Source organism: Zootoca vivipara, chromosome 9, assembly GCF_963506605.1.
Source record: "Zootoca vivipara chromosome 9, rZooViv1.1, whole genome shotgun sequence".
In the NCBI taxonomy this organism is placed as follows: Eukaryota; Metazoa; Chordata; class Lepidosauria; order Squamata; family Lacertidae; genus Zootoca; species Zootoca vivipara.
The window spans coordinates 600300-623971 of NC_083284.1; the positions used below are offsets into that span (position 1 = coordinate 600300).

General features: G+C 48.4%; 1 protein-coding gene across 1 annotated transcript; it reads left to right on the top strand.

Moving 5' to 3' along the window:
* The first annotated feature begins 7510 nt into the window (after nucleotides 1–7510).
* Nucleotides 7511–18190, top strand: LOC118095524 (retinol dehydrogenase 11-like). Its single transcript, XM_060278287.1, has 6 exons — nucleotides 7511–7770; nucleotides 9395–9634; nucleotides 11525–11614; nucleotides 13343–13531; nucleotides 16185–16294; nucleotides 17537–18190. The coding sequence occupies exons 1-6, from the start codon at nucleotides 7617–7619 to the stop codon at nucleotides 17750–17752; spliced, it is 999 nt and encodes a 332-aa protein (XP_060134270.1). The 5' UTR covers nucleotides 7511–7616; the 3' UTR covers nucleotides 17753–18190.
* Nucleotides 18191–23672: the final 5482 nt, after the last annotated feature.

The window sequence follows — 23672 nt, forward strand, 5'->3', positions numbered from 1 at the left end:
ACACCATTTGATTGTAAAAAGAAAACTAGGTGGTTTACAAAAACAATTAAATTAATGGTTAAAAAACTTGCTGCTTAAAACATGCAAAAAATGAAAACCAGCAATAATTAAAAAAACAAAAAGAAAGAAAGAAAAAGAAACCAGCATTCTAGATGTGGGTCGGGTTGTCTAAAAAGAAAAATGTTTTTCGCAGGCGGCTTAAAAGGACAGGGAAGTTGCCTGCCTGGCTATCTGTTTCTTCTGTCTGTTGAGGCCCTGATATGTGCAGCAGGGAAGGAGGCATGAAGGCAGGATCAAAGGGGAAATATGCCATGTTTTGGCAAGCCAGAATTAAGGGCATATCAGGGTGCCTTGCTGATGAAGCAAAGAGCCCAGCCACTCCCTTGCCATTCCCAGAGAGATAAAGATCTCTGTGTTACTCATGCAAGCAATGGGGAAGGTCCAGAACCCCCCGTCCTTGATAGAATCTCAGGTATTAAAATGAATGTATTGCCCAAGATGTTGTTTTTATTCCAATCAATTCCAGTTGTAAATAATTCAGGCTGCTTCAAAGAATGGAAGAAAGATATTTCTAAATTTACCTGACCGGGGGAGGAGGGGAAGCCAAGAATTAAACATAAAAATTATGATAGGTATAAAGGAAAGAGGAGGCTTTGCCATACCAGACCTGCAAATGTATTATGAGGCAGCCTGTTTGTGTTGGTTAAAAAAATGGATTGCATTGGATAATGCAGACATCCTGGATTTAGAAGGTTATGACCTAAAATTCAGCTGGCATGCATGACTTTGGTATGGGAAGGCAAAAATGTATAAATGTTTTATGAACCATATTCTTAGGAAGAATCTGTATAGAGTTTGGGGGGAAATATAAAAATCATCCGGAAAGGAAAACACCTTTATGGCTATCTCCTATTGAGGCTATTACTTTTAAGAGAGTTAATATGGATAGACAGTGGGCGACTTACAGGGAATTGATTTATTTTACAGGGGGGGGGGGGCGGGAACCAAATTGAAATCAATGGAGAATGTAAGGAGCAATGTTACGGATTGATTACAATACCATCAGTTACATGAAATGTTTAAATAAGATAGAAAAAATGGTTTTTCAGACCAAAGCTCACAATTCGAAAAAGAACTTCTACAAAACAAAGAGAAACCTTTGTCCAAGATGTACATCTTGGACAAAGGTTTCTGCAAAACAAAAGTCGAGCTTGTTTAAGCCTCAATGACACACTGGGCAATAGATATAGGACACAATATAGATTTTAACGTCTGGGGAAAACTCTGGAAAAGTGACTTGACATTTACAGCATGTTATTCTTTGAAGGAGAACTACCTGAAAATGATTTACAGATGGTATTTAACTCCGAGTAGGCTTGCTAAGTTGCATAATACTGAATCAGATAAGTGCTGGAAGTGTAAGGAGGTGAGGGAACGTTCTTTCATCTGGGGTGGACTTGTAAAAGGGTAAAAGAGTTTTGGGAAATTATCCATAATGAATTGAAAAAAATGTTTAAAAGTACTTCCCCCCCAAAACAGAGTCCTTTCTGTAGGGGATAATTCAGACTGACATTCCCAGGTGTCAAAGAAGGTTATGTATTTCACTACTGTGCCCAAAAATGGAAAACGAGCGAGGTCCCAACCAAAGAAGAATGGCAACTTAAATTGACAGATTATGCACAACTCGCAGACTTAACATATAGAACAGGGGTCCACAAACTACGGCCCGGGGGCCGGATGTGGCCTGCGCAAGCCAATTGTGCGGCCCCCGCTGGCCGCTCTTACTGGTGCGCTGCAGTGCGGTTGCCCATCTCCAGGTCGGTGCGGCGCCAGAAATAGCTTGTGCGCACGTGCGGGCCGTAGGGCGGGGGAATGTGCTCCCATACGCATGCGCACAAGCTATTTCTGGTGTCGTGCCGACCCGGAAGTGCACCAGAAATGATGTCTGCATATGCGCAGAAGCCATTTCAGGCACCGCGCCACGCCAGAAAAAGCAAGTGCACGCACGTATGGGAGCGCGTTCCCCCGCCCTCCGACCCACCGCACAATCGGGGCCGGAGGAACTGTCCCGAAGCTGGGTAAGTTTGGAGACCCCTGATATAGAATAAAAGAACAAGAAGAATATATGTTTAAAGAAGATTGGAAAACGTTTATTGAATATATGGGAAATAACTGTGTACAGTTGACAACACTGACAGCATTAAGATAAATTCAACAGTGTAAATAATAATAATAATAATTTAATAATAATAATAATAATAATAATAATAATTATTATTATTTATATCCCGCCCATCTAGCCGGGTTCCCCCAGCCACTCTGGGCTGCTTCCAACAAAATATTAAAATACAGAAATCCATCAAACATTAAAAGCTTCCCTAAACAGGGCTGCCTTCAGATGTCTTCTAAAAGTCTGGTAGTTGTTGTTGATGTCTTTGACATCAGATGGGAGGGCGTTCCACAGGGCGGGCGCCACTACCAAGAAGGTCCTCTGCCTGGTTCCCTGCAACCTGGCTTCTCGCAGCGAGGGAACCGCCAGAAGGGCCTCGGCACTGGACCTCAGTGTCCGGGCAGAACGATGGGGGTGGAGACGCTCCTTCAGGTATACAGGACTGAGGCCATTTAGGGCTTTAAAGGTCAGCACCAACACTTTGAATTGTGCTTGGAAACATACTGGGAGCCAATGCAGGTCTTTCAAGACCGGTGTTATGTGGTCTCAGCGACCGCTCCCAGTCACCAGTCTAGCTGCCGCATTCTGGATTAGCTGTAGTTTCCGGGTCACCTTCAAAGGTAGCCCCATGGAGAGCGCATTGTAGTAGTCCAAGCGAGAGATAACTAGAGCATGCACCACTCTGGCGAGACAGTCCGTGGGCAGGTAGGGTCTCAGCCTGCGTACCAGATGGAGCTGATAGACAGCTGCCCTGGGCACAGAATTGACCAGCACCTCCATGGACAGCTGTGAGTCCAAAATGACTCCCAGGCTGCGCACCTGGTCCTTCAGAGGCACAGTTACCCCATTCAGGACCAGGGAGTCCTCCACACCTGCCCACCTCCTGCCCCCCCCACAAACAGTACTTCTGTCTTGTCAGGATTCAACCTCAATCTGTTAGCCGCCATCCATCCTCCAACCGCCTCCACACACACACGACCTTCGCTGCCTTCACTGGTTCTGATTTGAAAGAGAGATAGAGCTGGTCAAAGTGTAGCAAGTATGTTTGCAAAGTGTACCAAGTATGAGCTAGCAAGGCGTAAACATACTTGGTACACTTTGACCTGTGAATCTTTGCTGATGAAGAATAGTCGAAACAGGGCCTTGTCCTGATTTTTACTGGAATTTATCTTTATTTGCCTTCGACATTGGGATTGATTCCTATTTAAACTCCGCATCACATCAATAAAACCTTGTGAAGATTTTTTTGAAATCCATCTTCTTTTGGCCTGAGTTCTTGCAATTTATCGTTTATTTCTAGAAATGTTAAAAAGCATGGGGGAGAGGACAGAACCCTGAGGCAACCCACAAGTGAGAGCCCAGGGGTCTGAACACTCATCCCCCACCACCACTTTCTGAACACGGCCCAGGAGGAAGGAGCGGAACCACTGCATGACAGTGCCCCCAGCTCCCAAGCCCTCTAGACGGTCCAGAAGGATGTTATGGTCGATGGTGTCAAAAGCCGCTGAGAGATCCAGCAGAACAAGGAAACAGCTCTTACCTTTGTCCCTAGCCCGCCAGAGATCATCGACCAGTGCGACCAAGGCAGTTTCAGTCCCATGATGAGGCCTGAATCCTGACTGGAAGGGATCCAAATGGTCCGCTTCTTCCAGGCGTGCCTGAAGTTGTTCAGCAACCACTCGCTCAATCACCTTGCCCAAGAATGGAAGATTTGAGACTGGGCGATAGTTGGCCATATTGGCCGCATCTAAAGATGTTTTTTTAAGAAGCGGTTTAATAACCGCCTCTTTCAGCGGGTCTGGGAAGGCTCCCTCACAGAGAGAAGTGTTCACCAACCCGCGAAGCCCATCGCCCAGCCCTTCCCGGCTAGCTTTTATAAGCCAGGATGGGCAAGGATCAAGGAGACAGGTGGTTGGTTTCACTCGTCCAAGCAGCCTGTCCACATCCTCGGAGGTACCGGTAACAGAGTTTTGATGGATGTAATAATGGAAAACCGATTGGTATAGTTTTTGTAAAATATGCAGGGATTTATAGTATGTAAAATGAACCATAGAAGAAAGGAAGTCTTTGATATCTTAAGGATGTTAAATGAGTATTTTAAATTGTAAAACAGAAAATTTAATAAAAATTATATACAAAAAAGCAATAAAATTAATGGTAAAAAATTGAAACCCAGCGATTATGATTATATATATATACCAGCATTCTAGATGTGGGTCGGGTTGTCTAAAAAGAAAAATGTTTTTCGCAGGCGGCTTAAAAGGACAGGGGAGTTGCCTGCCTGGCTATCTGTTTCTTCTGTCTGTTGAGGCCCTGATATGTGCAGCAGGGAAAGAGGCATGAAGGCAGGAGCAAAGGGGAAATATGCCATGTTTTGGCAAGCCAGAATTAAGGGCATATCAGGGTGCCTTGCTGATGAAGCAAAGAGCCCAGCCACTTCCTTGCAATTCCCAGAGAGATAAAGGTCTCTGTGTTATGTGGGTCCACAAATATGACTCATGCTGCAAGCAATGGGGAAGGTCCAGCAGCCCCCGTCCGATTCCACATGGATAAAAGGTGCAGTGTGAGCCAGAGTTAGTTACTTGCTGGGGGGGGCTCTTATTGAGAGGGGGTTCTTCTCCTCCTCCTCCTCCTCCTCCTCCTCCTCCTCTGTGCTCCCCTTTGCCCATCTGAAGGCTACACAACTCTTCTGCCTTGGATTCGTAACGATGAAATTTGCTAATCTCACTTGCATGTTACTAGCTGGGCTAGAGGAACATCATGTCCTTTGGTGTTTGGCTTTCCCAGTACTGTACAGTACATACTGTTTATTACTTCACACCATTCCGAAGCCATTCTTAATTAATTTCATAGGTTTAACTTTCATCCTGTGCAAATTCCTTGCAGCCTGCCAATGCAGCATACAGGTAAACGCTTTAAAGTCTCCTGGGAACTGTAATTTACCTGTCACCGAGCTGCAATTCACAGCACCCTTAACAAACTCTGGTGCATACACAGTATCTAATTTGCCCTATTTCCTATAAGTTAAATAAGCAGGGTTAAAGTTAAATTAAATTAAAGTTAAAATAAGTTTATTTAACTTATATGCTAAGTTTATTTAACTTATATAAGTTTATTTAACATATATGCAGAATTCATCATGCGAAAGGCTGGACTAGATGAATCCCAAGACAGAATTAAGTTTGCCGGAAGAAATATCAACAACCTCAGATATGCTATTGAAACAACCTTGATGGCAGAAAGTGAGGAGGAATTAAAGAACCTTTTAATGAGGGTGAAAGAGGAGAGCGGAAAATATGGTCTGAAGCTCAACATCAAAAAACCAAGATACATGGCCACTGGTCCCATCACCTCCTGGCAAATAGAAGGGGAAGAAATGGAGGCAGTGAGAGATTTTACTTTCCTGGGCTCCTTGATCACTGCAGATGGCGACAGCAGTCACGAAATTAAAAGACGCCTGCTTCTTGGGAGAAAAGCAATGACAAACCTAGACAGCATCTTAAAAAGCAGAGACATCACCTTGCTTACAAAGGTCCGTATAGTTAAAGCTATGGTTTTCTCAGTAGTGATGTATGGAAGTGAGAGCTGGACCATAAAGAAGGCTGATTGCCAAAGAATTGATGCTTTTGAATTATGGTGCTGGAGGAGACTCTTGAGAGTCCCATAGACTGCAAGAAGATCAAACCTATCCATTCTGAAGGAAATCAGCCCTGAGTGCTCACTGGAAGGACAGATCGTGAAGCTGAGGCTCCAATACTTTGGCCACCTCATGAGAAGAGAAGACTCCCTGGAAAAGACTCTGATGTTGGGAAAGATGGAGGGCACTAGGAGAAGGGGACGACAGAGGACGAGATGGTTGGACAGTGTTCTCAAAGCTACAAACATGAGTTTGACCAAACTGCGGGAGGCAGTGGAAGACGGGAGTGCCTGGCGTGCTCTGGTCCATGGGGTCACGAAGAGTCGGACACGACTAAACGACTAAACAACAACAACCTATAAGTTACTTTATTTTCTAGAGCAGGGGGTGAGCAGCGAGGCGGTCAAGTTTGCTGACCGTACCAAATTCCAAGTATCAGGATGGAGATAGTTCGTGAAGGGGTGTGTGGGTGTCTCTTTTTATCTCAAGTTATGCCAACTTCACTGATGTCATGATCTGCAGGAATAAACCATGCAATAATGTCTAGCTTGGAATCATAGAATTGTACAGCTGGAAGGGCCCCAAGGCTCATCTATAGATAGATTGAGATATAGATAAACATTTCTGTATGCTGCTTGACTCCACTCCAGCTCTGCCAAGCCCCCACTGTGTGCAAACACACATTCTTCTATTTACAAAGATGCTTTTTTAAAAAAGAAAAAGAACAGGCTTTTCTTAAAAAGAAAAGTCGATTGATTCTGAAGTCCCCTGCCTTCTCCCAAAAGGCTGCTTCTCAAAATGCTACACCTGGATGGCCTGGGGGCGCTGATCAGGCCCGCCTCACCTCTATGCGAAAATAAAGACTTCCTGAGCATTAACAACCAGGGCTCAAAACGGGTGAAAATTGGACATTGGTTGCAGACGCCTCGCGAAGCCTTCCCTCTATGAGGGGAGGGGGGACTTGCCAGGGTGCGGAGGTGTTTTGCCCCCTGGAGCCTGAGGCGGCACCTAGCAACAAGCCAGAATTGTTCGTGGGATGCCCAGGAGTGCCCAGACCACGCGAGGCAGAGGCTGAAAGAGCAGGATGTTGGGTTCAAGCTCCAAGTTGAGCACAAGATTCCTGCCTTGATGACCCTCGTGATCCCTTCCGACATTGGCCTGATCCAGCAGCCTGCCTCTTCATTTGCTCCTATGTTCATAAAATGTGTTTGCGGGGTGGGGGTGGGGAGGGTGATTGCATTGTCTTCGTTTCGTTCTGCATGTTGTGCTCTCATTTTTTATTTTTATATTGTGTGCTGCCCTGCTGCGATCTTTGGATGAAGGGCACCATGCGGATTTAATAGGTAGATAAAATAGAGAAACCTATAGCTGAAACTCCCAGAGGCACAAGGAGTGCGCACAATCAAAGACTATATTATAGCAAGAAAAAATCCAAAACTAGAGCAATGCCGAAAACACTTCTTGTTGCCCACAATGTTGCCATTGGATATGAATATGGACCGAGCTTTAGCTGACGGGGGAAGCTCTCCTTTTCTTTCCCAAGGTAACACCCAGGGTGACACAACAATACACCCGCCGCACCCACCCGCTGCTGGCTCCCTGCCCAGTGGAAAAGCTGGCTATTAATTAAACCCCAACCCTGCTGGCCCGGACTGGCAGAGTTCGCACCCCTTGGCCACTCTTTTTCTTTGCAGCCGGCGGAGCGGAGCGCCTGGCCGGAGCGCCCCGGGGAGGGAGAAGCGCTGCAGGGAAGGAAGCGCAGCTGGGCGCCAGGACGCACCGGCTGTGTCTCGGGGAGACGGGGCCCCCATGGAGCTGCTAGCCCTCTTTTGGCACCCTGTCTGGGTGCCTTGCACCCTGGTCCTGTCCGTGGTGCTCTGGGCAGGGAGGCGAGCGTGGAGACCAGCGGCTTGTCCCGTGGATCTGCGTGGCAAAACCGCCGTGGTCACTGGAGCCAACAGTGGTGAGTCCGCTAGCTGTGCTGGGGTCAGTGGGCGCGTAAGCCTTGACCCCTCCCCTCCCCAGACCCCAACCCCCAACCTGGTAGATTTTACCTGCTTATTGGGGCTGCGCAAAGGGGTTAAGGTCCCATGGAACGCTTCGGAAAACAGAATCGTAGAATTGCAGAGTTGGAAGGAACTGCCAGAATCATTTATCCCAACCTCCTGCAGGACAGGAATCTCAGCTCAAGATTCTGGAGGGTCATTTATCATAGAGTTGGAAGGGACCCCCGAGTTTCATATAGTCCAAGCTCCTGCCATGTGGAAATCTCGAGACACAGTTGTTGCGTGGTTCTGAATTTGCGGGTTATGTCTGCATGGGCGTGCATTTCCCTTGCACGTGCACCCTAATATTATTAGAACACCATGCATGTGATGTGGGAGTTCAAGGTTAACAGAAGCAGAGGCTGGATGGACACCTGTCGGGTATGATCTAGTTGAGGTTCTTGCATTGCTGCATTGTCCAATTGGGTGGGAGAGAGAGAGAGAGAGAGAGAGAGAGAGAGAGAGAGAGAGAGAGAGAGAGAGAGAGAGAGAGAGAGAGAATGTTGCAGCAGGACAGATCCGACGACGTTGCAGCGCATGGTTAAACTATGTAACTCGCTCCCGCCGCAGCAGGGAAGGCTTGAAAATGCCTGGCGGACCCATGGAGGAGGGGAAGGTGGGAAGTCCAGAGATTCGGAGGAAGGAAGCTGTAAATATGGATGTTCGTATTGTTATAATTTTACACTTGTAATACAAGTATAATTTTATACTTGTAAAACCAAATAAAAAATATTTCAAACAAACAAACAAAATTATATAAAAAATAGTTATGTTAAAATAAAAGAAAATGCCTGGAAGAGGAGAGGGCTCTCGAGGGCTGCGAGCCACAGCTGATGGGAGCAGAGCTTCTGAGTCCAGTATTGGTTGTTGGAGACCCCAGGGGGGGAGGGGGCTCTGGGGCTCCAATCCTATTTACAGGTTTCCCATAATAGACACCTGGTTGGCCGCGGTGAGAACTGGACGCAGGACCGGGGTGGCTTCCCTTTGGCCGGATCCAGCAGCCTCTTCTGATTTAGCACTGCGGGGATTGCTGGGCCTTCCTTCCTCCTGCCCCCCTGAAATAATGGGGCTGGGGTGGTGGCGGGGGTGGCATGAGCTGGCCTGGGCTGATGCCTCTGTCCTGACTTCATAGCACTGCAGAGTTGAAAGGGACGCCGAGGGTCATCCTTCTAGTCCAACCCCCGCAATGGCAGAATCCTGCCCACAGGCAGCTGTCCCTGAATGGGCTCAGACCACCGACCTTCTGGCTGACAGCCAGACCCACTGACCCTGCCTGGCTGGGGGCCTTCCCAGGGAACCCCTACTCCCCTGCGGCAGGTGAGCGGGGTGCAGGATCTGGGCAGAAGGACGAGCCTGCTGCTGCCAGCTGGGTCAGGTTGGGTTCCCAGACCAATAGGGCAGCCGGTGGGGGTGGGTGGAAGCCGGGCGCGCCCCGCCAAGACCCACCAAGCGCTGGTGAGGGGCTTTGGCACGGTCCTGGCCCTTGACTGCCCCCCCCCGGCTCTTCTTCTTCTTCTTCTTCTCCTTCTGCTGCTGCTGCAGGGATTGGCAAGTGCGTGGCTCTGGACCTGGCGCGCAGGAATGCCCGGACCATCCTGGCGTGCCGCAGCCGAGAGAGAGGGGCAGCAGCCGTGGAGGAGATCCGCAGGGCCACGGGGAACCCCGACGTCCACCTGCGCATCCTGGACACCAGCTCCATGGAGTCAGTGAGGAGCTTCGTCAGGCAGTTCCTGGAGGAAGAGGGGCGGCTGCACATCTTGGTCAACAACGCCGGCGCAGCAGGTAACTGGCAGGGCGCTGGAGAAAGGGGAGTGGGTAGGATCGGACCCCTGCTGCTCGCCTGCGGAACCTCTCCAGGGGGCCTCTAGGAAGCAGAGCTGCCAAGTTATCCCCTTTTTAAAGGGATTTTCCCTTATGCTGAATAGGCTTCCTCGTGAGAAAAGGGAAAACTTGGCAGCTATGCTAGGAAGCCGCAGAGCCTCTGCTCCTGGGGGCTAAGACTGCTGGACTGTGCCGCCTGCCTGCTGCACCAAAGGGTTATTGGCCCCGATTCTGGAATCCCGGCGGGACGCACCCACTAGACAGCAGGGCGCGCGCCCCAGTACCTAAGCAAAGGCACCTCTTGGTTTCCTGTTGGGATCTCCTAATACCGGTATATATATTACAACATGTTAGTTACCGTACATTTTCAGCCCTATACTGTACATATTAACACATATTATAGGCTATTATTATATATACGGATATAATATACGGATATACGGATTCCCCACATCTAACCCTATACCCAACTCACCATTTGCCTAAATACCCATGTGACTTCCTTCAGCCACGAGCACGATATCCTTCAAACGCTAACATTCGGTTCATAATTCTTCATCACATTGAGCAACCCTTTGTCTCAAAATCATTGCATCTGAGCTTCATGAACTCAATCAGTACTTCTCCAGAGATTTCTACTGCCGTAATTTTGTGCAATGTATTCTTCAACCCACTTCCATCCCTTTCTTAATTTTTGTTTTGATTGCATTGACGCTGTCATCTTGGCTAGTTCAACAATATACTGGAAAATTTTAGTTTGCCACTCGGACATTGAGGGAGTCTCTCTCCTGTCCTGTTGGGATCTCCTTCCAGCCGGAGGCTCCTCCTCTTCTTAGGGCTCGTCCACCAAGGCAAGTGTGGACTGCAGACCTCTGGGAGGACACGGGAGGACAGCTGTCACCTGCGCAGCGCACCTCACCTGTCAGCCTCCGCGGAGCACAAAATAAACAGCGAAGCGTCTTGCTGCGCCTGAAAGACAAGAGCGTAGATTCTCTGGAGCGCAAAAGCTGGCTTCTGCGGAGATACATTCTCTGCTCTTTCAGGTGCTGCCAAAAAGACTCGTGCGGCGACGTCACCTCTGGAAAAGCCATTGCGAGCGGGACCCTGCTTGGCTTGATCCAGCAGCCCGTCTCTCCTGGTGGTGTAGAGCTCCAGGAGGCATCCGTCCTTCTCCAGTGCCAGATTTACGCATAAGCTAAACAAGCTCTAGCTTAGGGCCCCACTCTCTTGCGGCCTCCCAAAAAATTAAAGGGAAAAACTCCTAGATGCACATTTCCAAAATATAAGATAAAAAACAAATAAAATAAAACCGACATACAGCAACAGTGTTTTGTGTTGTGTATGGACCTATTAGCTCCCTCAATTACCATATAGCATCTATTCAACACAAAAAACAGGACAATTTGTTGTTGACAAAGGACAGCTGGACATAGAAAGGGCCCCATTACCTTCAGTAGCTGTGGGCCACATCAAAACTAAATCTGGCCCCGGTCCCCCCCCTCTGTAATCCCCAGAATAACAACTCTGAGAGGTTGTGTCTGACCCCCAAGATCACCCAGGGACCTTCATGGTCAAATGGTGGAGATTTGAACTCTGGCCTCCCCGGTCCTAGTCCAACTCTAACCATTGCACCACACTGCCTCTCTCTCCGCTGGTGCCTTTCCTGGTGTCTGCTCCAGGGGAGACTTTGGGCAAGGACCTCAATTGTGCCCATTTCAGGGGGTGGAAGGAATAACTCAGGACCATGTCAGATCCAGCTCCGTTTGCCACTTGGGCAAGTTGGCTGTCTGTCTGTCTGTCTGTCTGTCTGTCTGTCTCTCAGTCTGCTCCCCATCTTCTCTCTCCCTCCAGGTTTGCCCTTCAAGGTCACCCCTGAGGGACTGAGCCTGATGTTCGCCACCAACTACCTGGGCCACTTCCTGCTCACCAACTTGCTTCTAGGTAAGGCCAGGCCACACATCTCTTCCCCCTTCCAGCCCCATAGCTTGACCCCCAGGGTTAGCTGTGGGGATTCAGGAGGCATCTAGATCAGTATTCCCAAAGTGGGGTGGGGATATCGCCCCCCGGAGATGCGGGGTTTTCCCTAAGGGGTTGCCAAAGGTGTAAAGGAGTCTCTTCTTTCTTCTTTGGCGATCACTCGTAGCCGTGTAAGATTGTCTTCCATAAACACGATTTTAACAATGGGTCCCTAAGTGACTGCGGAGGCCAATTCTGGATCCACACATCCTTCCACAGTGGGGACATTGGTTTCCGGGTGGGAGTTGATCATGGTGTGGATTTGCCAAGCGTGCCGTCCTCTTAGCACGTCCTGTGTTCGAGTTTCTTCAAAGCCCATGACACCTTTGGTCAAGGCTGTTCTCCAACTGGAGCGCTCGCAGGCCAGTGTTTCCCAGTTGTCTGTGTTTATACTACTGGTACATTTATTAAGATTTGCCTTGAGACAGTCTCTAAACCTCTTTTGTTGACCACCAGTATTGCACTTTTCATTCTTAAGTTTGGAATAGAGTACAGTAGTTGCTTTGGAAGACGACCATCAGGCATCTGCACAACATATCAGGCTTTGAAAAGCTGGCAAGTGCCTCTGTTTTGTTAAATTAATTAAACGGAGTAGATTTCATTGGATTTCAAATAAGCGTGCAATTAATTGGTTCGTGTTTTGAATTTGATTGCGCTATCAATAAAATCGGGTTGTGCCAAGCGCTCTTCCAAGCTATTTATTTATTTAATGAAACCTATGCCCCGCTTGATTGTAAAAAGAAGAAAAACAGCGGCTTATGAAAAGAGGAAACAAGAAAATTGAGGAGAAATTACAACAGCAAATAATTAAAATGCATCATTTCCAGGCCTTTGACCATTTTGGTTGCCCTCCTCTGGACACGTTCCAGCTTGTCAGTATCCTTCTTGAACTGTGGTGCCCAGAACTGATGATGTTAAGAATAATGGGTTTTTTTGTAGGTGGCGAAGGGGTTGCTGGGGATGAGTTTATGGAATCAAGTGGGGGGCCAAAAAAGTTTGAGTGTAGACCGGCAAACTATGGGGACCCTTCCCCGTAAAGGGAGCAAATGCCACTTGGGGAAGCAGCCGCTGTGGGACAGTGAGAGAAGTGGGCGTTGTGGGGCAGGGGCTGAGCCCGCCCCCGATCCCTCCCAATTCACTGGTACGTAGGAGGGTCTTTTGCTCCAGCCCATCACACTTTTTTCGAGTTGTTTTTTTTTTAATAAAATTTTATTTATTTATTTGGTTTTTCAGATCAACTTTTGCAGTCCCATAGACACAATATTCCCAAGAATCTCTTGGATTTCCCTCCTCTCCTCTGTGGGTCCTATTGTTAATCATTTCCTCCTGCATCTTTTATGATAATCCAAATCTTTTACCTCTCCATTGTGTCAAAAATTCACCATTAAACTACAAGCTGTTTTTCTTCTTTTTACAATCAAGCGGGGCACAGGTTTCCAATCCCACCAAAGATTTATACTGTTTACAGTGGTTTTAAGATAAATTATCAATGTTCCCCATTCCTTATGAAAATGGTGGTCTTCCTGATTTCTGATTCTTGCGGTCATTTTTTCCATTTTGGCATAATCCCTCAACTTGATCTGCCATTCTTTTCTACCTACCAGCAGCCTGTCATCCTTTGTGCCCTCTTCTTGTGTCCTCCAAACCCCGCAGACACCCTGAAGGCCTCGGCCCCTTCGCGCATCGTCAACGTCTCCTCCTTCCGACACCACCAGGGGAAAGCGAACGTCCAGTTCCTGAGCGGAAAGGAGCAGCCCAAGAACTTTGACAAGGGCTATTGTAGCACCAAGCTCATGAATGTCCTCTTCACGGTGGAGCTGGCCCGGAGGCTGCAGGGGACGGGTCAGCCCACCACCCTTCCCGCTCGCGGTTAGGGGACGCGGGTGGAGCTGTGGTCTAAACCACTGAGCCTAGGGCTTGCTGATCAGAAGGTGGGCGGTTCGAATCCCCGCGACGGGGTGAGCTCCCGTTGCTCGGTCCCAGCTCCTGCCCACCTAGCAGTTCAAAAGCACGTCAAAGTGCAAGTAGATAAATAGGTACCGCTCCGGCGGAAAGGTAAATGGTGTTTCCGTGCGCTGCTCTGGTTTTGGTGTTCCGTTGTGCAGAAGCGGCTTAGTCCTGCTGGCCACATGACCCAAAAAGCTGTCTGTGGACAAACACCGGCTCCCTTGGCCTGAAAGCGAGATGAGCGCCGCAACTCCTGAGTTGCCTTTGACTGGACTTAACCGTCCAGGGGTCCTTTACCTTTACCTTTGAGGGGCTGCCCCGTGGGCGGGAATCCTGAGTGGGAAGGAACCTCCAACAGCCATCTAGTCCAGGCATCCCCAACCTGCAGCCCTCCAGATGTTTTGGCCTACGACTCCCATGATCCCTAGCTGACAGGACCAGTGGTCAGGGATGATGGGAATTGTAGTCCAAAACATCTGGAGGGCCGAAGGTTGGGGGTGCCTGATCTAGTCCACCCCCCTGCCATGCAGGCATCTAAACGAAAGCATCTCTGAGACGCCCCCCCCCCCAACCCTTGCTTGAAAGCATCCAAGGAAGGCGAGCTCACAACCTTCTGAGGATGAACATCAGAAAAGTCTGGCTGCAGGGTCAGGCTCAGTGCCCATCGAATCCAGCCTCCTGTTCTCACAGTGGTCAACCAGATGCCTGGGATGGGAAACCTGCAAGCAGGATTCGAACACAAGAGCAAGACTCTCCTCTCCTCTCCTCTCCTCTCCTGCTGTTTCCAGCAAGAGGGACGCAGGGCATTGCTGCCTCCAACCGAGCAGGTAGAGCCATTGATAGCTGTAAAGACTTCAAGGCACCCCATCCCTCCCCCCAATTAATTCAGAGGTGGGCAATGGGATCCAGCCTGACCTCGGCAGACCTCTCAGACAGGTCCCATCCACGAGTCAATCACATGGCGCAACGACGACCCATTTCCCCACTGGTCGGTGCTGACTTCGAGATGCACTTTCTGCTGGGATCAGTTGGCCATGAAGTCCCACCCCCCCGGCAGGACTTGGGCCGATTCCAGGGAGCTCAGAGGCCCCCGCTTGCCAGCCATGAAATGGTGGCCTATCCGCCCCCCCCCCCGGCCCCAGCATTCCATCAACATCACTCTGCATCGTGGGATATGTTTGGGAAAAACACTTTTAATTCAATTTTTATTTCTGGTCTGCTCTTGTGAAATATCACCCCGTCACATTATTATTTTTTACAAAAGCTAGCATTAAAAGCTTGGGGCAGCGCTCAGCAAAGCTCCCCAGTGGCTCACAGCCCGGAGCCGCTGCTGGTTTCGTGTGGAGCTGCTCTCAGGGGGGCCCCACCTGGACATGGAAGCCCTGATTTTGTTGCAGATGTGCCCCTATGCCCTCTGCCCACAATGCCCTTTCTGGGTGTGAGTGCGATAGGAGCCTCCTCACCAACACCTGCTGCCAATGGGCTAGGAAGACAGGGAAACGTTTTTCCTCCCTCTCCCTTCACACCAGAAACTCGTGGCCAACAAACGAAGCTGAAAGTCCTTCATGCAGCACAGAGTTAAACTCTGGAACTCCCTGCCACAAGAGCCAGTGATGGCCACCAACCTGGGTGGTTTCAAAAGAGGATTGGAGAAATTCCTGGAGGGGGAGAAGGCTCTCGAGGGTTACTAGCCAGGGTGGCTCTGCTCAGCCTCCACACTTGGAAGCCACAAAACCTCGGAAAAGGCCGCGAGGGTGTGCTGGGTGTGCTGTGGACTCCCAAGCACAATTCAAAGTGTCGGTGCTGACCTTGAAAGGCCCAGTAGACCTGAAGGAGCGTCTCCACCCCCATTGTTCTGCCTGGACACCGAGGTCCAGTTCTGAGGGCCTTCTGAGTTCCCTCCCTGCAAGAAGCGAGGTTACAGGGAACCAGGCAGAGAGCCTTCTCGGTGGTGGCACCCGCCCTGTGGAACGCCCTCCCATCAGATGCCAAGGAAATAAACAACTATCTGACTTTTAGAAGACATCTGAAGGTAGTTCTGTTTAGGGAAGTTTTTAATGTTTGATGTTTTGTTCTGTTTTTAATCTCTTGGGAGCGGCCCAGAGTGGCTGGGGAAACCCAGCTGGGTGGGAGGGGTATAAGCAACAAATTATGAGTATAATTATGATTATGATTACATCTCTTTGGGGCAACTGGATGGTCACTGAGAGAACAGGAGGCTGGTGTAGATGGCCCCCCTTTGGTCGGATCCAGCAGGCTCTTCTCGTGTTCTAAGGTGGATCACACCAGCACCCTTGGGCCATGTTTCGCCGGGGGGGACGGGGGACGGGACGGGACAAAATGTACCCATTTCTGTGATTGCTCTAATGATGGACTTTTCTTGCACTGTGCACGGATCCAGGCTGCTTGCCCCCTGCTCAAGTTCTCTCACCCTGTAAGAATCCAGGCAGAGATCTGTCCTGTTGCCAGTCAGGGGTGGAAGAGCTGGGCGCTGTGTGTCCCCAGCCCTGGCACTCAGTCGGGGACTGAGCACCCGCTTCCCTTGCAGGAGTGACCGTCAATGCTCTGAACCCAGGCCTCGTCCACACGGAGATCATGCAGAACTACAGCTGCTGGGTTCGCCTCCTCTACCATCTCATGGGCATCCTCTTCCTCAAGGTGAGACGGGACGAAGGCTGGTCCTCGGGGGGCGGCCAGTCGCTGCCTCTCAGAGCCTTAGGGTCTAGCCTACCCCACAGGGTCGTTGTGGGGATTGAATGAGGAGGGGAGAAGAACCGTGTGCACCACCTTCGGCTCCTCGGAGATCAAGGGGGGATAAAAGAGCAAAAATAAATACCATAAATAAAGCCAAGGAAACCAGAAGCGCAAATGTCCCAAGGTCAGCCAGTGTCAAGTGGGGGATTTGAACCCTGGTCTCTCCCAGGTCATAGTCCGACACTAAGCCCTCAGCCCCCCCTCCACCTGTCTTTTGTTGTTGTTTAGTCGTTTAGTCGTGTCCGACTCTTCGTGACCCCATGGACCAGAGCACGCCAGGCACTCCTGTCTTCCACTGCCTCCCACAGTTTGGTCAAACTCATGTTGGTAGCTTCGAGAACACTGTCCAACCATCTCGTCCTCTGTCGTCCCCTTCTCCTAGTGCCCTCCATCTTTCCCAACATCAGGGTCTTTTCCGAGGATTCTTCTCTTCTCATGAGGTGGCCAAAGTATTGGAGCCTCAGCTTCAGGATCTGTCCTTCCGGGGAGCACTCAGGGCTGATTTCCTTCAGAATGGACAGGTTTGATCTTCTTGCAGTCCATGGGACTCTCAAGAGTCTCCTCCAGCACCAGAATTCAAAAGCATCCATTCTTCGGCGATCAGCCTTCTTTATGGTCCAGCTCTCACTTCCAGACATCACTACTGGGAAAACCAGAGCTTGAACTACCCCTCTTCTACAAGCCAAGTTGCACCCCATCTTCCAACAGAGGCAGTTTATTCCTCTCCGTTATCCGGGCTTCCAAGCATAGACAGACCTGCCCCTCCCTTCATGTTGTTGCCCTGGGGTGAGATGTGTGAGTGAGGGGACCTGCCTGCAGGTGGATCCCTGAGTGGCAAGGATGCCCCTTTCCCGGCTCTCACCTGCCATTCTTGCTGCAGGACTTCTAACTCAGGGCGTTTCCCCCCCCCCAAGCATACAAAGCAGGAGCTGGGTATGTTTAGCCTGGAGAAGAGAAGCTGCAGAGCCCTCTCCAAAGATCAGAAGATGGAGAAAACCTGTTTTCCTTGGAGGTTTTCAAGCTGATTCCTCCCCTGTGATCCCTGCATTGCAGGGGGTTGGACTGGATGTCCCTTGGGGGTCCCTTCCAACTTGACGATTCTGTGTTGTGGAGCTGGCTGACCCTCTTTCTTTGCCTCCTCCCCAGTCACCAAGGCAGGGCTCCTTCAGCACCACGTACTGCGCTGTGTCTGAAGAAGTGGAGGGCATCTCTGGGAAGTACTTTGACAGCGACTGCAGCCTGGCACTGCCCTCGCCCCTCGCCCGAGATCCTGTCGTCGGCCGCAAACTCTGGGAGGCTTCCGAGAAGCTGGTAGGCTTGGATGATGGCGGAAGGGAGCCTGCCAGCGCCAAGGTGGCCTAGGCTGGCCTGCGAGAAGGAAACAGGGAATCACACTGCTCCCTATGGTGGCAGAGCAGGACTCATGTCTGCCAGCAACGATCCTGGATGCTTGCTCCAGTTTTTTCCTCACCTGGACGGACTGCTTGGGATCTCTGCAGAAGCAGCTGCCTCCTGCTGCTCTCCCACTTGATAACCGACATTAGGGGAAAGACCAGAAAGTTATTTGGGGTTGTTGTTGTTGTTTAGTCGTGGGGGAGGGAGACAGTGGTCCTGAAGGTAGGAATCTGTCAAGTGCTGAAGATGATCATCCAAATGTCAAGGACCAAATGGAGCAAACAGCACACAGACATAGTGGTGGGAGGAAAATATCCTTAAATAAGAGACATGAGGGAATGATCAATGGAGTTCAATGTCTGTATACTAATGCACAGAGCATGGGAAATAAACAAGATGAACTTGAGCTCTTGGTAAAGCAAACTAAATATGACATAACAGGCATCACTGAAACCTGGTGGGATGAGTCTCATAATTGGAATGCAGTAATAGAGGGATACAATCTATTTCAGAGAAACAGACCAAACAGGAAAGGAGGAAGAGTGGCGTTATATGTCAGGGATGTGTATACCTGTGAAGAGATCCAGGATTTAAAACCTCAAAGCCAAATTGAGAGTATCTGGGTTGTCATAAAGCTCCTAGACATTTCCAGTCCAGGGCCGTCGTCCCCAAGCCACCACTCAGTCACAAACTCACCCCCCCCCAGTCCCTTCTCCGAGGGCAAGCTGGGTTCCGGTAAGGCAGATGGTGCACGGCAAGGGCAAAACACAGGTGGAATCCTCCCAACCTGCGGGTAACTGCTGCCACCAAGGCCCCTCCTCCAAGGATGCCCACCAAATACTTCACAAACTGGTAGAATGGTTTTGCGGAGGCACTGAGTTTAGCTCAGGTAGTGAGGACGAGTAAACCCCCAACACAAATGGCGTTTAAAGTTTTATTAAACTAAAAGGTTAACCACCAAAACGTAAAAACAGTTCTCATTCAACAAGAAGGGTTACAAACAAAACAACAAACTTACTGACTAGCTAGCTGATCTTGGCTTAGCTGGAAAGTTCATAACTGCGGGTCTCCAAAAGGTAGAACGCAGCATCAGGCAAAGATTCACATGGTGTAGCAAGCCTTTTCCTGAAGACAGCCAGTAGCAGGGCATGACAAGACCTCAGCCTTGGCATCACACACTTAAACAAAGGACTCTTTCACTTTTATACTTTAATTCCCCCTTTGGGCGTGAAAGTAACCCCACGAGGGTACACAGGTACACAGCCAATCAACAATTGTTTTCTATTCAAATTAACCCATCAGGATTAAGCTGACCGTTAGAGATGTCAGTCAAGAGGACACTTTCCAGAGCCCCAGGTGATTTACATTTGAAATGGCCTTCAGCTCTTTGTCTCTCCCATGTGAAGGCAATTCACTCTCTTATCAGGACTCCTTCCTCTAAACCAGGGTTTCCCAACAAAATTTTCTCGAGGACCCCTCATCGAGCCGCTATTGTGACAAGGACCCCCATTAATTCCTAATCCTAAAATTAAAAAGTGAGAGCCAAATTAAGAGTCTTTTTATATTTTATATTTATACATTTTTTACAGTTACGATTTAGGTTCAATGGACACTGACAAGATTGGTTCGAGAGTCACTGACTTACTTGCTTGAACATCAAATGCATTTTCTTCCTCTTCATCTGTAGGCCTTTGTCATTTTAGCGAACCACTTTTTAACCAACGGTCCATTTTTAACTTCGCGAACTGTAGCTTCCGCGAAAAACGACGCTTTGTTTACAAACACTACTGTTTTGCAAAGAGGCAGCGCACGCCAGGGAGGAGGGAGGGGAATGGAGAAGACAGGGTACCTGCGCAGTAGCGCACAAATGAAGCCGACGCGCGCAAAGTATCTTGAGGAGGTGAGCGTTAGTAGAATGCGTGCGCTGCCTCTTTGCAAAACAGTAGTGTTTGTAAAGCGCCACCTAACGGCATACAGCAGAACTACTGCCTCTATCTAATTCTAGTTTTGCGCTAGACTCTGCTCATGCAGGAAGCGGCCAAAACAAAAAATCTGTTATCATACAAAATATATTTAATATATTTTTTATTCTAATAGCATCTTGAGGACCCCTCTGGCATAGCTCGCAGACCCCTGGGGGTCCCCGGACCACCTGTTGGGAACCACTGCTCTAAACAAACTGTTTCTCAGCTGAGACCCTTTGCAATTAACACTACATCAAAGCGTAGAACACGGGGGTGTGAATTCCGTTCCCAGCTCAAGCTTTCCCGGGGTTAAAAGTACATATTCCCAGCTCAGCCTTCCCAAAATCCTTTGCAGAATTTCCCAACATTCATTGCATGAGAGCAAGAGTCTTTGGCACATCATTACATGGGTAAAAATTAAGGGAGAGAAAAATAACAGTGATCTCATTGTGGGAGTTTACTATAGATCCCCAAGCCAAACTGAGGACACAGATGAAGCCTTCCTGGAACAGATGACCAGGCATTCAAAAGGAGGTGAGATAGTAGTAATGGGGGATTTCAACTATCCTGACATTTGTTGGATGTCAAACTCAGCCAAGATCATAAGGTCGAACAGATTCCTCACTGGCATTGCAGACAATTTCATTGTCCAGAAAGTGGGAGAAGCAACAAGAGGATCAGCCATTTTACATCTGGTCGTAACCAATAGTGATGACCTGGTTAGTGGGGTAGAAGTGGCAGGATCATTAGGTGGGAGTGACCATGCTCTTCTGGAGTTTATTGTTCAGCGGAAAGGAGCAACCAAGCATACTAAGACTCAAATCCTAGACTTTAAGAAAGCCGACTTCAGAAAACTTAGGGAAACGCTGGGTGAGATCCCATGGACAGAAATACTAAAAGGGAAGGGAGTTCATGATGGTTGGGAGTTTGTTAAAAGGGAGATATTAAAAGCACCCCCTTCATGGATCACTGCCTTGTCGTGGCGAAGGGGCTTAAATAACTTAGAGAAGTTATGTTTTGACCAAACGTGATCCACCTGGAGAAGGAATTGGCAAGCCACTCCAGTATCCCTGCCAAGAAAACTCTATGGACAAAGACAACAGGCATATAAAAGTTATGACGCTGGAAGATGAGCCCCTCAGGTCGGAAGGCGTCCAACATGCTACTGAGGAAGAGCGGAGGACAAGTACAAGTAGATTCAGAGCTGATGAAGCGGCTGGGCCAAAGCCGAAAGGTCGCTCAGTTGCGGATATGCCTGGAAGCGAAAGGAAAGTCCGATGCTGTAAAGAAAAATATTGCATAGGAACCTGGAATGTAAGAACCATGAGTGGAGGTAAGCTGGATGTGGTCAAAAATGAGATGACAAGAATAAATATCGACATCCTGGGCATCAGTGAACTAAAATGGAAGGGAATGGGCAAATTCAGTTCGGGTGACTATCATATCTACTACTGTGGGCAAGAATCCCGTAAAAGAAATGGAGTGGCCCTCATAGTCAACAAAAGAGTGGCAAAAGCTGTAATGGGATGCAATCTCAAAAATGACAGAATGATCTCGATACGAATCCAAGGCAGACCTTTTAACATCACAGTAATCCAAGTTTATGCACCAACTACTGGTGCTGAAGAAAGTGAAATTGACCAGTTCTATGAAGACTTGCAACACCTTCTAGAAATGACACCAAAGAAGGATGTTCTTCTCATTACAGGTGATTGGAATGCTAAAGTGGGGAATCAAGAGATAAAAGGAACAACTGGCAAGTTTGGCCTTGGAGTTCAAAATGAAGCAGGGCAAAGGCTAATAGAGTTCTGTCAAGAGAACAAGCTGGTCATCACAAACACTCTCTTCCAACAACACAAGAGACGACTCTACACATGGATATCACCAAATGGGCAGCATCGAAATCAGATTGATTATATTCTCTGCAGCCAAAGATGGAGAAGCTCTATACAGTCAGCAAAAACAAGACCTGGAGCTGACTGTAACTCAGATCATCAGCTTCTTATAGCAAAATTCCAGCTTAAACTGAAGAAAGTAGGAAAAACCACTGGGCCAGTAAGATACAATCTAAATCAAATCCCTTATGAATACACAGTGGAAGTGAGGAACAGGTTTAAGGATTTAGATTTGGTGGACAGAATGCCTGAAGAACTATGGATGGAGGCTCGTAACATTATACAGGAGGCAGCAACGAAAACCATCCCAAGGAAAAGGAAATGCAAGAAAGCAAAATGGCTGTCCAACGAGGCCTTACAAATAGCGGAGGAGAGGAGGCAAGCAAAATGCAAGGGAGATAGGGAAAGATACAGGAAACTGAATGCTGATTTCCAAAAAATAGCAAGGAGAGACAAGAGGGTCTTCTTAAATGAGCAATGCAAAGAAATAGAGGAAAACAATAGAATGGGGAAAACCAGAGATCTGTTCAAGAAAATAGGAGATATGAAAGGAACATTTCGTACAAAGATTACCATAATAAAGGACAAAAGTGGTAAGGACCTAACAGAAGCAGAAGACATCAAGAAGAGGTGGCAAGAATACACAGAGGAATTATACCAGAAAGATATGGAGGTCTCGTACACCCCAGGTAGTGTGGTTGCTGACCTTGAGCCAGACATCTTGGAGAGTGAAGTCAAATGGGCCTTAGAAAGCATTGCTAATAACAAGGCCAGTGGAAGTGATGATATTCCAGCTGAACTATTTAAAATTTTAAAAGATGATGCTGTTAAGGTGCTACACCCAATATGCCAGCAAGTTTGGAAAACTCAGCAATGGCCAGAGGATTGGAGAAGATCAGTCTACATCCCAATTCCAAAGAAGGGCACTGCCAAAGAATGCTCCAAATACCGCACAATTGCGCTCATTTCACACGCTAGCAAGGTTATGCTTAAAATACTACAAGGCAGGCTTAGGCAGTATGTGGACAGAGAACTCCCAGAAGTGCAAGCTGGATTTCGAAGGGGCAGAGGAACCAGAGACTAAATAGCAAACATGCGCTGGATTATGGAGAAAGCTAGAGAGTTCCAGAAAAACGTCTACTTCTGCTTCATTGACTATGCAAAAGCCTTTGACTGTGTCGACCACAGCAAACTTTGGCAAGTTCTTAAAGAAATCGGAGTGCCTGATCACCTCATCTGTCTCCTGAGAAATCTCTATGTGGGACAAGAAGCTACAGTTAGAACTGGATATCCAACAACTGATTGGTTCAAAATTGGGAAAGGAGTACGACAAGGTTGTATATTGTCTCCCTGCTTAATTAACTTATATGCAGAATTCATCATGCGAAAGGCTGGACTAGATGAATCCCAAGCCGGAATTAAGATTGCCGGAAGAAATATCAACAACCTCAGATATGCAGATGACACAACCTTGATGGCAGAAAGTGAGGAGGAATTAAAGAACCTTTTAATGAGGGTGAAAGAGGAGAGTGCAAAATATGGTCTGAAGCTCAACATCAAAAAAACCAAGATGGCCACTGGTCCCATCACCTCCTGGCAAATAGAAGGGGAAGAAATGGAGGCAGTGAGAGATTTTACTTTCTTGGGCTCCTTGATCACTGCAGATGGTGACAGCAGTCACGAAATTAAAAGACGCCTGCTTCTTGGGAGAAAAGCAATGACAAACCTAGACAGCATCTTAAAAAGCAGAGACATCACCTTGCCGACAAAGGTCCGTATAGTTAAAGCTATGGTTTTCCCAGTAGTGATGTATGGAAGTGAGAGCTGGACCATAAAGAAGGCTGATCGCCGAAGAATTGATGCTTTTGAATTATGGTGCTGGAGGAGACTCTTGAGAGTCCCATGGACTGCAAGAAGATCAAACCTATCCATTCTGAAGGAAATCAGCCCTGAGTGCTCCCTGGAAGGACAGGTCGTGAAGCTGAGGCTCCAATACTTTGGCCACCTCATGAGAAGAGAAGAATCCTT